The following is an 18,103-nucleotide window of genomic DNA, read 5'->3' on the forward strand; positions in this document are numbered from 1 at the left end:
TTCGGTTCTTCACAATGATAAGCCTCACAAGTCCATAGGTCATTTTTTGACGTTTAAAATATGGGAGGATTTTGTTTAGTAATATACCTATTGACTTAGTGTAGAAAAATAGGTACACAATATCTTATAAATTCCGGTAATTACATCATGTACATGTTAATAAAAAAAATAGAGCTTTGTCCTAAATTTTCGATTTTCACATGAAGCAATAGCAGTTCATTATATATATTGTCTATTTTTTTGTATGCCATAATATGATACGCAGCCAGTTTAAACGTACTTTAGGGCCATCTTGTGCGTGAGTTGGATGCTCTGGTCCAATTTTCTAGTGTTATATCCCTTAGTACTCAAAGATTGGACCCTCTTCAGTATGCACATCCTATGATATGGTATATTGATTAATAGCAGTCTGTAAACTTATTTGTGTTCGTAAAAATTTGCAATTATAATGAATAAACTAATCAAATGAGCGGGAAATGTAATAACCATAAAAGATGCAACTGCAATTGGAATATCAAAAGAATCAATATATTAGTACTTAACTTTAACATTTATATTTGTAGCATCCCTTTTTTAAGACATGCAAAATATTTCGAAAATAATTTCTTTTATTTGATCAGGGTTCCTTGTTATCAACCTAATCTTGCCTGTCTGGAGGCATACGCTAACGAATATAGATAAATTTCAGAAAAGAAAACAAGATTCAAAATCAAAAATGAATTATATCAATATGATAAACTTTGATATATATGCTTTCACCCTTTTATACCCCCTCCAAAACACTTTCAGGACCGAAAATGTTAAAACAGAGTCTTGTATATCGAGTGCACCTTTTTTCTATTGTAGCAAACATTAAATTATTAATGCTTGGAGTAAGCTAATATACAGGTAACATTTCTTTATACTACATGAAGGCCCATGCAATTTCTTTCACTTCGACGATTTTATGTTGGATTAATACATTAATATGTATAAACTACCGCTCCCGCTTCGTACGATTCGTCAAGTTACGCTTTCGTACGTTCGTTCGTCAATATCCTGGTCATCTCTATCAATCCGTAACTCCCAATTACTACATTTGATCATCCACGTCATTTGGTCTTCGGTTGACCATGTCATTTATTTTCTTCTCGATCAAGTTGATTATTGTCTTATTTACATTTATATCGCATCTCTTTATATTCTGCTAGTTCATTTATTTAGATCAAACAATTTTATGTTTAATCTGTTCGAAAATTTCTTAAAAAAAGAAGTGTGTCATTGTAAAAGCAAACAGCAGACTGTCTTTTTTACTAGCAGTTAAAGATTTTTGTGATTTGACTTTTTGATGTGAAAAAAAATTTACAATTATAAAAAATAGTTTAACTCTTAAAAAGTGTTCCAAAGGGACGATGAACCCTCGAGATGTGCCTATATATGTATAATTTATATACAATAAAAAGAAAAGAACCGGAAAACTTATACCCCTTTAATTTTAATGAGGTGATTTAAATTTTAGGATTGTTTTGTAAATATTTTGAACCATCAAGTCCCGCCAGAGGTGAGTATACGAAAAACTTATAAAACCCTTCTACGAAGTTCCCTTGTGACCTTTTTCTTGTGGATTCTTGAATTTTATGTTTACCTTATTCGAACCTTGAGTAAAATTACAGGAAATTAACTCATATTGTTAAGGATTTTTATTTGTGATTTACATTTGGCAATTTTTAGGTCTTTTTGTTTGGGTTTTACCTCTTGAACGTATTTGGTTTTTATACAATTTGGCTTTCAGAAAAAAAACACACCATTTGGGACGAATGGAATTGATAACGTGTTTACATTTAAACATTAAACGTTATTGCTCAACCGTCTTGGTAATTTCAGAAATACGTTAATGACAGTTGACGATCATAATAATACATGCCTTAAGCTACACTAACCTCATTATATAATGTTTCAAAGTGATTGTAATTGAATTCGACTCCATTCTGTAGCATGGCTGACACATAATCGACACGATCTGCTATGATAGCTTCCAGTAAGAGTAACTGTAAATCCTTCAAACAAAAGTGAAAAAGATGAAATGCTGTATTTTATTGATATGTCATTAAGTGTTGTAAAACGGTTGTATTTACTGTTTGAAATTCCGAAGGCATGTAAAGCGGTTAAAATGTACGACAAACTGGTTCTTGCTGATAAAAAATCTTTTCATTCACAATTTTTCTTCACAACCCTTTCTGAACAAATAATACATCATATCTCTGTATGTATTTTAAAAAAAAAATCTTTACAGAGAAAAAGGACATACAAATTGAATGTCATGTATGAAATGTGACTTAATAATCTAAATCATGAAATATAAGCATTTGATTCTTATATAAGCAAATAGTTATAAAAGGTACCAGGATTATATTTAAATACGCCAGACGCGCGTTTCGTCTACATAAGACATAAGACTCATCAGTGACGCTCATATCAAAATATTTGTAAAAGCCAAACAAGTACAAAGTTGTTGAGCAAAAAATTAATGTTCTAAAAAAATAAACTTCTGAACGTTTTTGTTTTGTGATAACTATGTTTATTACCTTATCCATAGCACTTGGGTGGCTTCTTAGCAAATCAAATTTACATAAATATCTGAATAATAAATTGCTGTTTGGTCTAATTTGTTAAAAACAGTTTCATACTTCCAATCTTGTCGAGGGTGTGACTAAACTTCATATGGAAACAGATCGTATATCTTACTTTACATTTGTATTTCTTACTTTGTCTTTGTTTTCGTAGTTCTTTTCCTGTATGAACTGATATGCAATGTAAAAGTACAAAGACAAGGATCCAGGTGAAAGTGACAGTTGATAGCTTTTCATCAAACTTTGAATATCTGCAATATATGTAATAACTTTGTCATCTTAAATCAATAGTATGTACCCCTTGTTTGGAAAGATTTGTTTTCTATATTGATACTTTTATAAACGTTCATGCGTTAAATATAAACGTATGCAATGTATGATGAAGAAGATTTTTTTCCTATTATAAAAATACATTTATTATATGTAAGGTGAAACAAATGAAACTACTATTCCATATGTGTTTAGGAAATACGCTTAATGTCTGAAAATTTCAGGCAATAACTTAATGCCTAGGCGTTAGCTTATTGCCTAGGATTTAAGCTTAATGCCTAATTTCACTTATTGCCGCTAACAGATATATATGGTCATGTTTCAACCATCATTTTTGCATTGTTAAACATTGTTTTTCCGTTTAAACAAATATGGAATAGTGATGCCTAATTTCACTTATTGCCGCTAATATATACAAGTAGTTAGCTGACGAAACATACATAAAAGTATTGTTTAGTAGTTCATTTCAGGCACACCAATTAGGGTTTATTGTTGAATAATGTATATATCAAGTACTTACTTATTTTTTTGTCATTTACTATGTTTAATGTGACAGTATTTGGTGTTCGATGTTCTTCATGTTTTTTTGGTTTGTCTGTGTACTGTTCTTGTGGCTGTTGGAACATGTCTGCAAAACAAATATATAACTTTATGAAAAAAAAACTTGAGTTATTTATTCATCAATAGTTGGTCTTTTCATTATATTATTGAATAAAACAACAATTAAAATTCAAACTCAAAATACAAAATTAAAAAATCAGAACAAAAAAAACCCAAAGAAATTAGGCAGTTTGTCATTTTGTTTTCGTTGATTTTAGTGTACCACTACATTTTATGCTTTACGTAGCTGCTCTCTTTTCGATTTTTGTACACAATAATATAGATAACTGACAATATCTAGCATATTAATCTATTGTAAGAAAAGTTCATAATATCTTATAAAATTTGTGGATTGAGCTAACAAGGTCCTTATATTTGTATAAAGTAACATTCGTTTACAGAGGAAAATTGTTTTAACGTTTTAAAATAGGCTTCAATTAAAAATTGCATGCTAGTCCCTCTCTGTGATTGATATTATATAACTCTTGTTAACTTGCCAATCAATCTATCATGAAGGGGAGACAAATAATTCGAATTCCATTTATAGTCTTTTTCAAAAATGATGAACGGTTCTTTATACTGGTATGTACTAATTTCAAACCTTTCCATTTATAAAAGTATATTCGTACATCAATGTTTTTGTTTTGTTTGATAACAAATAACAAAAACTGAAATATATTGAATTTTAACATTTTGTAATTATTCAAAATAATATCAGAAACCTTTACCTATTTATAAAAAAATGAACCTGTTATAACTTTTTTTCGAATTGGCACATACTACAAAGGAATGTCACTCTTGTATACAAATGGCACATCAATATATGTGATTAACTGTGCATTCGTGCTCCACCTTCAATGAAGATTTTAAATTATAAATATAACCAAAAGTTGCTAATATATAGGATAGTGAAGACTAATGAAAGCTAACCCATTGTAAAAAATATTTCTTTGATTTTTTTAAAGAAAAATGCTCGAGCCACTTGACTCTCATAGCTCATAATCAACTTTTTTACACAATATTTTAATAAAGTAGTTAACGATTATTTGCTTCTCAAAGTTCAAAAATTCTAAATTTGGTAAAAAGTTAATTTACTTGACTTACATCTAGAAATTGACAATGAGGGTCGGTTGAAGACAAAACTTTACGACAAAAGAGATGATTTCAGCTATCCAATTGGGAACTTTCCATTTCTAAGTAGCAACATTCCAGCAGCACCTGCATACAGGGTATATATCTCTCAATTGATACAATATTCCCGTGCTTGCATTTCCTATCATGATTTTCTTGATAGAGGGTTACTGCTCACAAGGAAGCTATTAAATCAAGAGTTCCGAATGGTGAAGTTGAAATCATCAATTCGTCAATTTTAAGGACGCCATCACGAGTTGGTTGACCGTTATGGAATAACCATTTCAAAAATGATATCGGATATGTTCCTTACGTCGTAACTACAATCCCCTTCCCTTTCATGAATTTGACCTACCGAATTAGACTATTTACCGGATTTGTAATAACATAAGCAACACGACGGGTGCCGCATGTGGAGCAGGATCTGCTTACCCTTCCGGAGCACCTGAGATCACCCCTAGTTTTTGGTGGGGTTCGTGTTGTTTATTCTTTAGTTTTCTATGTTGTGTCATGTGTACTATTGTTTTTCTGTTTGTCTTTTTCATTTTTAGCCATGGCGTTGTCAGTTTGTTTTAGATTTATGAGTTTGACTGTCCCTTTGGTATCTTTCGTCTCTCTTTTATAGATAAAACCATATCAATGATAATTCAGAGATATTGTTTTAAATATCCTGACGATAGTCAAATAACGTTATGGTCTTGTATAATTGCTGCTCTGGTGGCCCTTAACATTTTGCCTTTATCTTCATTTGTGGTTACATGCAATTTAGAAAACGCATTTTTATTAAATAGACATATATTGTAGATAATATATTTGGTATCTTCTATTTTTTTAAAAACATAACAGAGGTTATACCTATTTGGATATGCACTTACCGGCTTGAGCTATAAGAAATTCAACAGACAACTCATCTGCAATAAAGAACTACTACAGCAATCTAATTCATACATAGTAAAATATTTAACTGCGTGTCACGTCCTATTACATCTATCAATATGCAGATAAATTTAAGACGAAAAATATGGGGTTACTACTGTTAGTTTCTCCATTGTAGAACATTGGTATACAATGACGCATAAAGGAAATGTATATATAGAATTAATGGCTTTACAGTATTTGACTTTACGTTAATGCACTTTACTTTGTATGTGATATATTAAAATAAATGGTATTATAATCATTATTATCAATTATGATTCTTAAACAAAATAAATCTATAATATATGCGCAAGTCAAGTTATGATTACTTGTTATAATGAGTTCCATATCTACTATCGTTTTCATATTATAAAATGCCACTAAGATATCAACGATGAAAACAATACATACCAGGATTAAATTCTTTTTCGTTTTCTCCGACATGTACTTTATCATCTGAAAGGAATTCAAAGCCCAATACTATGAATTAAAAGAACCAATTTATCTGTCTTTTCATTTTATTTTATCTGTTTAAATTAATTTAACTTACGATTGCACTGAAATTAGTCTGATTATAATTGACAATAATATTGCTTGACTTTCAACTAAGCTTTTCTTAAACTAAACCTCTTCCGTCAAAAAAACCCGCTGATAATACTTATAGCTGCTCTTTACATCATTAATATAACAAATCATGATTGAACATATATGTCAAAGGATTATAATATGTCTTTGAGTCAAGCAATGCATTTTCATCAGTATTTATCCGATGTCAAATTTTCTATTTTGTTTTATTTGAAGGAAGTGTAAATGAAAATTTAAAACGTATATGTATAATGTTCTCCTCATCTTTTAAAGAAGCCGGGCGATTTAAAGCTTCAAATATGATAAATTCTGTATGTTGCCCTATATATTTTCTTTATGTTATATTCGGAATGGTTTTTTCTCGCTCACTTATCACTCCTAGTTTTTGGTGGGGTTCGTGTTGTTTATTCTTTAGTTTTCTTTGTTGGGTCATGTGTACTATTGTTTGTCTGTTTGTCTCTTTCATTTTCAGCCATGGCATTGTCAGTATATTATCGATGTATGAGTTTGACTGTTCCTCTGGTATCTTTCGTCCATATTTTACGTATATCTCATAAATATTATTTAATTGTTTTACTTTCTTTCCTCGTTCAAAGTCAAAATGTACCGCCTTTCGTTCTGGTCTACAAGCTCAGAAAACCATATATATTGCATTTGTTTTCATTTACGTATACTTTTTGTGGATAAAGTATTTATTCACTTCTTGATGTTAAGCAAAAAAGATAAATGATATATAAAAAAAAATGTAAACAAAAATCATTATTCTCATTGTGAAACGACAAGAAGATACTTTTCTTGTTTAAATCCCGCAGTGACCACCCCTTGATTATAGCTTCGACTACTGCTTCTTCCATCTTTAAACCTTCGTCGTTGTTAACATCATATATCGTGATCTGAAGAATTAAACATTTATTTTTACGTATACTACAGTCGTACATATAAAACTCATTATTTAAAGAGTTCATTTCTAAATTACGTCACTTCATCAAACCATGATTAATTTCACTTACAGTTCGAAATATGCCTTGAATACGGAAGTGAAAGCCGATACTAGAGATGTCAAAATAAAAATATACAAAATGCACACAGTTTAAAGGCAGAAAAAAGAAGACATAATTGATCAAAACTTTAGAAGTACTCCGAAAATGTCTAGATATGATTATTGAGTGATGCAGATCAATTTAATACATGGCGTTTTGTTGTATGTTGCAAGCCTAATTCAAAAGCAGGGGAAAGATTGAAAACTGTGTCCACAACTGAAAATATCTAACATTACAACAGTATACTAGTACGCTTTTTCCATCGGTGTTTTATAAAGCCTATACAATAGATGCACATTTCTACAAACAAACTCACCAGATGATCAAATTTTGCAATGGTTTCCATCGTTTTTTTTAATTTCATGAAGCGGTCATTCAAAAAATAGGTTCCGAATAGCAAAGGCGCCTTCTTGTTTAGCAGACGATCTCTGAAATAAAAATGGTGACCAATGTATGATCTTGGGGTGTTATTGGTTCATATAGATAAAGCTAAAATGGTAATGAAAAATGTCAAAGCTGTTCTGTGACGATATTGATAAGTTGGTCTCAATGATAGTTGAAAAGCAATGCAATTTATTTAATGTAGTCCTTTTTCTAGTTAAATTTATATATTCCATTGACTATAAATAACTTCTTCAGCTTTCCCAAACAAGATAAGTATACAATTTCTTGTATATTATACATATAATGCATGAAGTAAATACGCAGGCCTTTCCAAAAGTGTTATATACGTTGATTGTAAATAGTAAAATAACAAAAATACCGAACTCCGAGGAAAATCAAAACGAAAAGTAAGTAAGCAAGAGGCAAAATCAAAATCTCAGACACATCAAACGAATGAATACTGTCATGTTCGTGACTTGTTATAGACATTTTCTTTGTAGAAAATGGTGAATTTAACCAGGTTTTATTGATAGCTTAACCTCTTAATTGTATGACACTCGCATAATATTCCATTATATTGACAAACACATAATACTTGTAGTTAAAAATGTCAAAAACAAGGGTTAATCAGTCAACATTAAGCTATAATCATTTCAATCAATATAATTAATAATTATGTAACATAGAAACACTGAAAGGCATATAAACAAACCAATCTTTGAATGTGTTTTACTGAGTTTATTTGAAATAGATTTTTAGGTATCATTTTTTTTTCTATTTCATTTTCCAAGTAGATGCAAATATCATGAAATTTATTTTTTAACTGTGATTACACAAGACAGAGTTCAAAGTAGGAAACCATGAAATTTTTATTCTGCATCTTCACTTGAATACATGTGTACGAATTCAACTTGGGTTGTTGAGTTCGTTTGAAAAATATATATGCAGAAATTGATATTCGTTACGCAAAGCGTCAACTTATTATATTTATAATCGCCACAATCAAAATGATCTTCATTTCACGTACTAAATTATCGTAATATCACTTCAAGGTTTGATTGTACGAAAAACAATACTAGTTGCAAAGCGAGGAAATATTTGAAGCAAAACTTTAAAATACAAAGGATTTGTATATATCAATTAAATATCAAATGTCTTTAAACCTTATTATAAATGTTCTAAAAAAACTGGAGTTCACTTTTTTAATAAATTTCTTTTTTAACGAATATCTTATAAAACTCTCTATAACAATCACACCTCTGAAGTGGTTCATCTAAATAATTCGATATTAAATCTGCTGCGTTACCAGAACCTTTGATTAGCAGGACTGGTATATTCTTCTTAACTGTAGCTTTAACTTGGTGGACAGTTCGCATATCACCTTCCACTACCAAAAGCAATACTGGAACTTTCATTTCTAAGGCTAAAATAAAACATACATGAATATGTATAAAATAAACTAAAGAATGAAAGGAAAATAGATATGACGAAGAGTTGAATGTATACACGAAACAAATTGTGAAACAATTGCTACTAGATTAATACTGAATCTTCAGGAATGAGATATTCGTTATATTTAAAAACATGAAAAAAATGGCAAATTAATAAATTGTCAAAAACGTATTGACATGTCAAAAATTATTGCGAGTGTTCGACTGAATTGACTGCCAAATTTAAAAAAAAAAGAGTCGTAACCAAGGGCTTCAAAATATACTTTACGAATACAAAGTCCATGTTACTTAATTCTTTTCCTTTACATTATACAAATAATAATGAAAAAGTTACAGATAGTAGATATCAGAACCAGCGATTGATAAAGACAGGAGAAGTCACTTCGAATGTTACTGTAAATAACAACCTTGACTATTATGTTTGTCCTCATCTACGAATAAAACATCTAGCAAAGGAGTCCATCTTTCTGAAATATCTGCTAAAAGTGTAGAAATGTACGTGTTAAACCACTTGTATTCTTCTTTCTTTTTAACTAATTCGCATTTTTCTTTTTCAGGTGCCATGTTTAATTGAAATACTTTATGAGGATTAAGTTTTCCTGCCTCCAATAGTTTCTGCAATGAAAATAGTATTATCAACAAGAGAGAGAAAAAAAAACCAATAATCAAGCACCAAATAAAAATAATTCAAAAATAGCGAAAAATTTCCACTAATTTGAATGTACATTAAAATCGGATAAAGGATATGTATCAACAATAGCATGCAATCAAACAGCATTTAACAATACCGTTAACATGGTTAAGCAGACTATAAAATGCTCCGGTATAGGACAAAGGTAAAACATTTAAAAAAAACCCGAAATATACGTCAAGATGAATCATTCTACAATAATTCTCGTATCATTGGCATACTTACAAATACTGAATGTGTTTGGTCCGTTGTGATATTTTCCTATGGTTATGCGTTTTCCTTAGCATATCTTTATATAACTTGAATATGCTTTAAATTTTATCAATACCGAAACAATTTCCACAGAATCGATGGTATCAAAATGGACTAACAATTTTACCGTATCGGTAACGAACTAGTGCTCGAAAATGAAAATTAAGCTTTAAAACGTTTTTAATTGAGTTTGGTGAAAAAAAAACCAGTTATTCATAACAAAAATATAACACTTGTGTTATAAAAAGGGGTGCATTTGGTTGCATTTGGTGCCCATAGGAAAACTTACAACCTTAATTTACCGTATTAGTTATGAGAAATTGTTATCCTACATACATTTCTCAGACTGTTTATGACACATTTGCATTAAATCCGTTGGGTGCCTACTGATTGATTCCTTAGTCTGAGAGAAAATGATAATTCTGTTAAATGTCATTTGCTTTAATCTAGCTTTCAGCAATTGAGAGTTTCTTATTTAGTGCTGTTTGTTTATCGTTTTTGCGTGTTTTTTTTATATGAGCGTCACTGATGAGTCTTATGTAGACGAAACGCGCGTCTGGTGTACTAAATTATAATCCTGGTACCTTTGATGACTACATGTATTGTTTTGTGCCTCAGTATATTGATTGTGAGCCAATTACAACTGATTTTTACAGTATGTTCTTGTGTTGCACAGTACAACACTGTTCCCGGTTTGGAGTAGATTAGAGCGTTCACACTCATTTCAACCTGACAACTTTCTTGGTGTGCACAAGGCTTCATTTCATAAAGAAAATGTATGCTAGCGGTGTGTAGTAATGCTATAAATGTAGATTTAGATATAATTCCTATAATGTATTACATTTCTATTAGGTAAGAATTTAAAGAATTAAGATATAAATCGTGGTCACAAAATAAACAAGAAAAGGTTTTGGTACAAATCTTAATCATATTAATCAATATATGTTATTGTATTTCGAGCTAAAGTTATCACTTAAGACATTTTTTTCAAAAGAAAAGCTGCACTTTTTTGTCTTGTTGATCACGCAGATTGAGGTTTAATGGGTGATTATTTCCATCTTTCAGTTTGTTGTTGCTAAACGAAACATAAGATGTTAGCTAAAAACGATGAAATACAAATAAAATCGGTGTTCAACGTAGAATATTAGAACAGAAAATTACAACTTCATAAAATTCGAATATAGACTTCTTAAAGTATCCTTTTTATGGTGAAAGAGGACGGGCGTTCTCGATAACTTGAATGCGGAAAATAGCTATTTTGGTTTTATTACATCATGACTTGTATTTTGCGAAACCTTTTTAACTTTTGATCTTCATTGTTGTACAACTTTGTACTTTTTTCACTTTCGATCTTTTATATCTGGGCGTCACTGGTGAGTCTTGTGTGGACAAGGCGCGTTTTTGGCGTATTGAATTTTAAACCTGATGCTTTTTGTTATCTATTAATCATGTTTTTCGGTGTATAATATGTTCTCCTATTTATTTGTATTGCAGTCCTGTAATATTATGTTGTCATTTCAATGTTATATTTAACTTTGCCATTAAAGCGCGAGGTTTGGCATGCCTTAAAACCATGTTCAACCCACCACTTTTATTCCCCTTTAACAGTGTCCTGTACCAAGTCAGGAAGATGGTCATTGTTATAATATTGTTCGTTTCTCTTTGTGTTGCATTTTAACGTTGAGTCGTTTGTGTTTTCTCTTATTTTTGAGATATTGAGATAAGACGTGGCACGGTACTTGTCTATCCCAAATTCATGTATTTGGTTTTCATGTTACATTTGTTATTCTCGTGGTGTTTTGTCTGATGATTGGTCTGTTTCTGTGTGTGCTGCGTTTTGGTGTTGTGACGTTGTTCTCCTCTTGTATTTAATGCGTTTCGCTCGGTTTTGGTTTGTTACCCCGATTTTGTTTTTTGTCCATGGATTTATGAGTTTTGAACAGCGGTATACTACTGTTGCCTTTATTTAGAAATAGCAACAGACTAAGGATTTTATGTCTTATATCGCTATACAGCTAGGATTAACCATTTTTATTTTTCAAAATTACAAGCTAATATATTGCAATCATACAGATAAATAATGAACTAGTACATCATGACTTGTATCTTCGTGTATATTTCTAATAAAACAATAAAAAAACATTCTCTTTCAAGTTGGATCATTGTTTTTTTTAAATAGTCTCAATAAGTATTGACACCGACATTATTTTACTATTGATTTTGTCGATTTATTTTTGTTTTAAATGAGATACTTTACTATTGTTGGCGAGTTATTACAATTGTGATTATTTTTAAAGAGGGTATTGTTGTAAATGACAGCGAGGAAGGAAGGGTTTGTAATGGTATTTAGTGGTTTGTTGACATTAAAACGCATTAGACACATCGTATTTCTTAATTACTTTTTCTCGCCAAAATTTTAACTATTAAAATAATTTAAAAAAAAATAAACATATGATTCGCTTACCTCTATTTTGTCATTTTTCTTTGGTTGAATAGCAATGATAATTGTTGAATCAGTTTCATTAAGTGCAGAAGTGTTGGTCTTATCTTTCTTACTGTTGCTAGTTTCTTTCTTAAATGCTTTATTTATGTAAGAACTGACTCCACTATTCTTTCCTCGATAGAATATCCAGCTTTCTATGATATAAGAAATGTTAACAATATGCATACGATACAGAAAACACCCCTCCTTTTTAAAAAAAAAATAAGAATGGAAATGGGGAATGTACCAAAGAGACAACAACCCGACCATTTAACAGACAACAGTAGAAGGTCACCATGCAAAAGGTCTTCAATGCAGCGAGAAATTCCCGCAGCCGGAGTCGTCCTTCAACTGACCCCTAGGTAAATGTATAGACTAGTTCAACGACACTTCAAACTATGCTACTTTTTATACCATGGCGTATAGTGTAAAGGAGGACATAACATCTGTACAGAACTAATGTGAACGTTTTACTATTCAGTTTTGAGCCAGGTTTAACAGATCTTACTACCAGAAGGTATATATTGCCCATAAATAAAGGTAACAGTAGTATACCGCTGTTAAAAAGTCATAAATCCGGTTACAAATTAAAACCAAAGGAAACATATTCACTAAAAAGAATGAAAAGAAAATAGGCAAAATATCAAAACAATTTTTTATACAAAATAAGAAATAAGAGGTGTAGTAAAAAACCCTGGACGGGTTCAAAAATAAAGCTTTTGAAAAGAGGAGAAAATTGTCCACATTTGCATCAGCATGACTTTATCATGAGATAATATGAAAACTTCAAATTCAAAGTAAAAGTATGAAGAAGTAGATACTTTAATTATCAAAACCGCGGGTGTGTTCTAACATTCAGTACCATTAAGGAAAGAGGACATTTATTTCCACTTAATGAATTATTGAACATTTTACAAGTATTTTAAATGTCTGATTAAAAGTAAAAAATTAATTCAGCGAAACAACAATCTGTTTTATATACAGACCCAGTATACTTATTTGCTTACACTGATCTGAAAACACTTCGACATTTTATGCTCTGGGAATTTTTATACCATCAAATAAAATTGATGCTTCTAAATGTTTAAAGGCTTGTAAGTACCCGGCCACGTCTATTTGTATTTTTGTCTATCGGATGAGTTAAGCCTTTTTCAACTGATTTTTATAGTTCGTTCTTATGTTGTACTGTTATAACACTGTCCCAGGTTAGGAGAGGGTTGGGATCCCGTTAACATGTTTCACCCCGCCACATTATTTATGTATGTGCCTGTCCCAAGTCAGGAGCCTGTAATTCAGTGGTTGTCGTCTGTTTATGTGTTACATATTTGTTTTCGTTCATTTTTTTTACTTCAATAAGGCCGTTAGTTTTCTCGTTTGAATTGTTTTACATTGTCTTATCGGGGCCTTTTATAGCTGACTATGCGGTATGGGCTTTGCTCATTGTTGAAGGCCGTACGGTGACCTATAGTTGTTAGTGTTTGTGTCTTTTTGGTCTTTTGTGGATAGTTGTCTCATTGGCAATCATACCACATCTTCTTTTTTATATTGTATCATTACGACAAAATCTGAGTATTCTGAAATGTCTTTCAAATAGAATGTTAGAATAGAGCACTAACTGACAAATCCTTGTAAGCAAAGCGTGAATGTAGAATCTTCAATTCAAACTGGGCGCGAAAATCCTTTATCAAAATTAAATCTTACTGTTCACTCCATGTACAGTGTTTAACAGTCCAGTCGTAAATGCTGTAGTAGTCCATGGCCTAGGTACATAACTGTCACAATCTCCAACTACTGCTAAAACAAGACCTGGAAATTTGTCATTGTCTTCTGTGTTTGTACATTCTATGATTTCCTCTCCTTTAGTCTCAGTCAACTCATTCCATATAACATTCGTATTTTTCGTGTCTTGATTTCCTCCGTCCTTCTCCTGTTTCTTATCATCAGTATTACACGTATCATATACTTTTAGTGTATAATTTGCATATTTCAGTTTCTTATCAGTTAAGCTGTATTCTTTATTGGCTTCAGCAGTAACTATTACTTGTATTTGGTTGCTAAAAGAAATAAGTGTAAAACCCTGTGTTTCAAAGATTTTGATTTGAATAATATTCAATCAGAATAGGCCTAACAGTTTTTATCTGGCTGTCGTATGATTCATCCAATAACATATAAAAAAGGTAATGCAATTTTTTTTAAATATCTGGGTCCTATTTTTATCAAACAAATAAAGAGAACGAGACAGCCAAATGATCCTATCAACAACAGTTGAAATGATGTTTATGTAGTCCATACATGAAATCATAGTATATACTTCAACAATGAGCAGATAATCATATATTGCAAAAGGCCCAAATAGCATAATGTGAAATAATTCAACAATGTTCAAACGAGAACAAAAAAACACTGCCTAGTAAATGACAAACAATACAACAACCCGACCAAATAGCAGAAAACCAATGAGTCTTCAATACAGCGAGAAAATCCCACACCCGGGGACGTGCCTTAGCTGACCGCTAAACAAAAAGGGATACAATGATAATGGAAGTCATACTAAACTCTGAAATATTTAAATGAACTTAAAATCATACAAGACTAACAATGATCAGAGGCGTCAAAATGCAGGGGGCTAAACATGATCTCAGATCTCAACCCTTCCCCTATACTTTTATCCAAATTTAGAAAAATAAACACAAAGCAATAAGCACATGTGAACATAACAGTGATTCAACAAGTAAATCAGCTATGTTTGCATTTTTAATACATATTTCATTCTTTTGTTGTATTTTTTCCGTAAAAAAACAATGTCTTAAACATTCATCATATATCCTTGAAAGTTTGTTTATCGAGTATTTTGATGTAGTTAACATCAAATGTTATCATATGTACTCTTTTTGAGGTTTATATCTGACATTAGTATATTGACCTGCGTAATAAAGCGTTTTAAATGTAATACAACACATTAAGATTTAAAAGATGGCAGTTAATGATCGAAAAACTTCCAAAAAAGCACAGTGATAATCAGTTCCAATACATTCCACCAATTCATGATCCGTGACCATCTGACACTCCTGAATAATCAGAAAGACCCATCATGGCTGGATAAAAAATATATCGGTTTGACTCATTAGATTGGAACGATACAAAAAATAACAACTTATATAAAACCAAAATATTGGTTTTAGCTTAAAAGAACTCGTAGGTGCTGAATTAAGCCCACATCTTATTGCATCTAATAAATGTATCATTTTCCAACGGACTATGATTACGGATTACGGATTATCAATAAGTACAACAAATTTTAATTCATTAAATTCTAAAACGAAAGACTTGGGAAATATCCAAACCTGTAAAAAAATACACTTTTCTATTAAATTACAACGGTCATATATTGAAAGCATTTAAGAACGGATTTATTCAACGGACCAATGAGCTAACATGGATCGTATTACCAACATTCAAATGATTTCAAATTAAATATATTTATAACATACGGTATGTAGTTTGTTTCTTTTTGAAAATATTGTTTTAAATATCAATGATACACGTTACGTTATCGGCAGAACAAGACAGAACAATTTCTGCACACTCTCTTTTTAATAACACTAACGGTATCAATCTTACCTTAACATATACGCATTTGGACTATTAATGTATCCTCAACTATACTAGATGATAACATGATAAAAGATTCAAAAATTTTACAAACGTGCAAATATAGCAAAAAACGGTATATAAGACCAATATCATTTAAAAAAAATCGTTGATATAGTTGTCCACTGACTTAATGTTATATATGTCTTATGTGATCACTGTTATAAATGTATATTAAAACTTAGAATACGAAATACAAAAAAACACCCTTTGACTATCTGAGTGCATGAACAATGATGTCATGACAAACCATGCTCAGGTTTTAGGTGCAGAATTAATAACAAGGACAAATATTCAAATAAACATGTAATTTATTAAAAGACTTAATGTTACTTATATCAAACTAGGACGAAACCTTAAAAATAAATTATAAAATTAAAGAAAATCATTACTAATTATGATAATAATAAAATAATAATATTCCACCTACATTTTTTTGACATTATTCTCCGTTCCTGCCATTGTTTACGGTATACATGTATGAACTATTTAAATTCCCTCACAAACGGATATTTTTGTAGGTTAACCTTGATTTAAATGATTAATTGCGCAGAAGTTAAGACTTTCAGAAAATTGTTTTTTAATTATTCATAGTCGGCATATTGTTATGCTGGGTTTGTGTTTTCAATACGTCAATCGGTCCATTTTGTTTAAACTCTTTATTTAGGATTGTTACAATTGTATCATATCATGATATTGAATTTTGGAAAAATTTCCACATTGCCGTAACAATAACGCTGGGATATTGGATTTGTCATAAGGTTAACAATAGCACAATAACAATTTCTAATAAATTATTTGTGTATCTAAGAGAGGATTTGTGAATAGTTTTTAGTAATTGTTTGTAGAAAAAATATCTGACTTAAAAAAATCCTCACAAACTGTTTTACATAGATTTATATATTTATCGAAACCCTAATTATGGCAAACAGTGGGTAGAGGTTTCCGCGATAAACCGAAATACCTCAAATCTAGAAAATGATGTACATTTGACGCCAATGGGTAAGATATCTTTGTATTATCGTTTTCAAAAAGTTGTTCTCATTGTGCGCTTTGGGGTAAATATATTTAGTTTGAGAACTTATACTAACATTAACGGTATCCCTTGTCCTGCACCAGATGAGCATTTCGACAATACATGTCTCTTCAGTGATGCTTGTGGACAAATTATTTAAAATCCAAAGCTTATATAAAATAACCATACCCTTTACGTATTTACACTCAACGCCCTGTCACGAACTGGTAACAGATGACATTAGGAAGGGAAATGAACTGCAATCATACACATTGAATCAAACAAAATGTAAGTTTTAAATGTTTATCCATTGTACATGTAATTAACTGGTGCAATTTAAAAGATGCACGGCACACAAAATCAAAACCCCTATATATAGTTATTCAAACATGTTCAGAAAGATACGTTTTTTAACCTGTGAAAAAGAATACAATACAGTTTATATTTTTCAAGTGGGAAGCGCAAGTAACTTTTATATAAACATAAGAAACACGAGCCCGACATACTCGTATTTCACAGAAAACATCAGTACAGTATAGCAAAACGAGTATGTTACATTTATAAACAAAAAATAATGTTCTTTATTCAATTGGTACTCCAGAAAACCGGGACGTCGTTTAAAAAATCCAGATACCCAAACCCTTATACTGTCTGTAACCCTAACTCTTTTGCTGTTAATAACCCTTACCCTAATGTGGTTTATAAACCTTACCCTAATGATGTCTACAACCCTAACCCTAATGCTGTCAATAACCCTAACCATAATGATGTCTTTAGCCCTAACCCTTATGCTGTCAATAACCCTAACTCCTATTCTGTCTATAACCTTTACCTTAATGCTATCTTTAACCCTAACCCTAATGTTGCTTATATTCTTACCCTAATTCTGCCTATAACCTGACCCTAATTCTGTCTATACAAGTGCACAGTACAATATTAAATGTACTTACATAGAAATAATAGAATGTAGGTATTCTTGTTAATTTTCTGTTATTTTAATAATATATCTAGGGGATCCAAAAAA

At 30.9% G+C, this 18,103-nt stretch overlaps 1 protein-coding gene across 1 annotated transcript; it reads right to left on the reverse strand.

Annotated features, from left to right (window-relative positions):
• Positions 1-8,739: 8,739 nt before the first annotated feature.
• Positions 8,740-16,528, reverse strand: LOC134722849 (transient receptor potential cation channel subfamily M member 3-like). The gene is made up of 5 exons (XM_063586480.1): positions 16,495-16,528; positions 14,115-14,467; positions 12,396-12,568; positions 9,396-9,603; positions 8,740-8,960 (listed from the first exon to the last, which is right to left on the reverse strand). The coding sequence occupies exons 1-5, from the start codon at positions 16,524-16,526 to the stop codon at positions 8,740-8,742; spliced, it is 987 nt and encodes a 328-aa protein (XP_063442550.1). The 5' UTR covers positions 16,527-16,528.
• Between the last annotated feature and the right edge of the window lie 1,575 nt (positions 16,529-18,103).

This window comes from Mytilus trossulus, chromosome 6 (assembly GCF_036588685.1).
Source record: "Mytilus trossulus isolate FHL-02 chromosome 6, PNRI_Mtr1.1.1.hap1, whole genome shotgun sequence".
In the NCBI taxonomy this organism is placed as follows: domain Eukaryota; kingdom Metazoa; phylum Mollusca; class Bivalvia; order Mytilida; family Mytilidae; genus Mytilus; species Mytilus trossulus.

Bases quoted from the DNA above. Each gene is read 5' to 3' on its own strand.
- LOC134722849 (XM_063586480.1), bottom strand. From the start codon at position 16,526: ATGGCAGGAACGGAGAATAATGTCAAAAAAAT. The intron at 12,569-14,114 runs GTAAGATTTAAT...CTTATATCATAG, and splicing joins CACTGTACATGGAGTGAACA to AAAGCTGGATATTCTATCGA. The intron at 8,961-9,395 runs GTTGTTATTTAC...GTTTTATTTTAG, and splicing joins GGACAAACATAATAGTCAAG to CCTTAGAAATGAAAGTTCCA.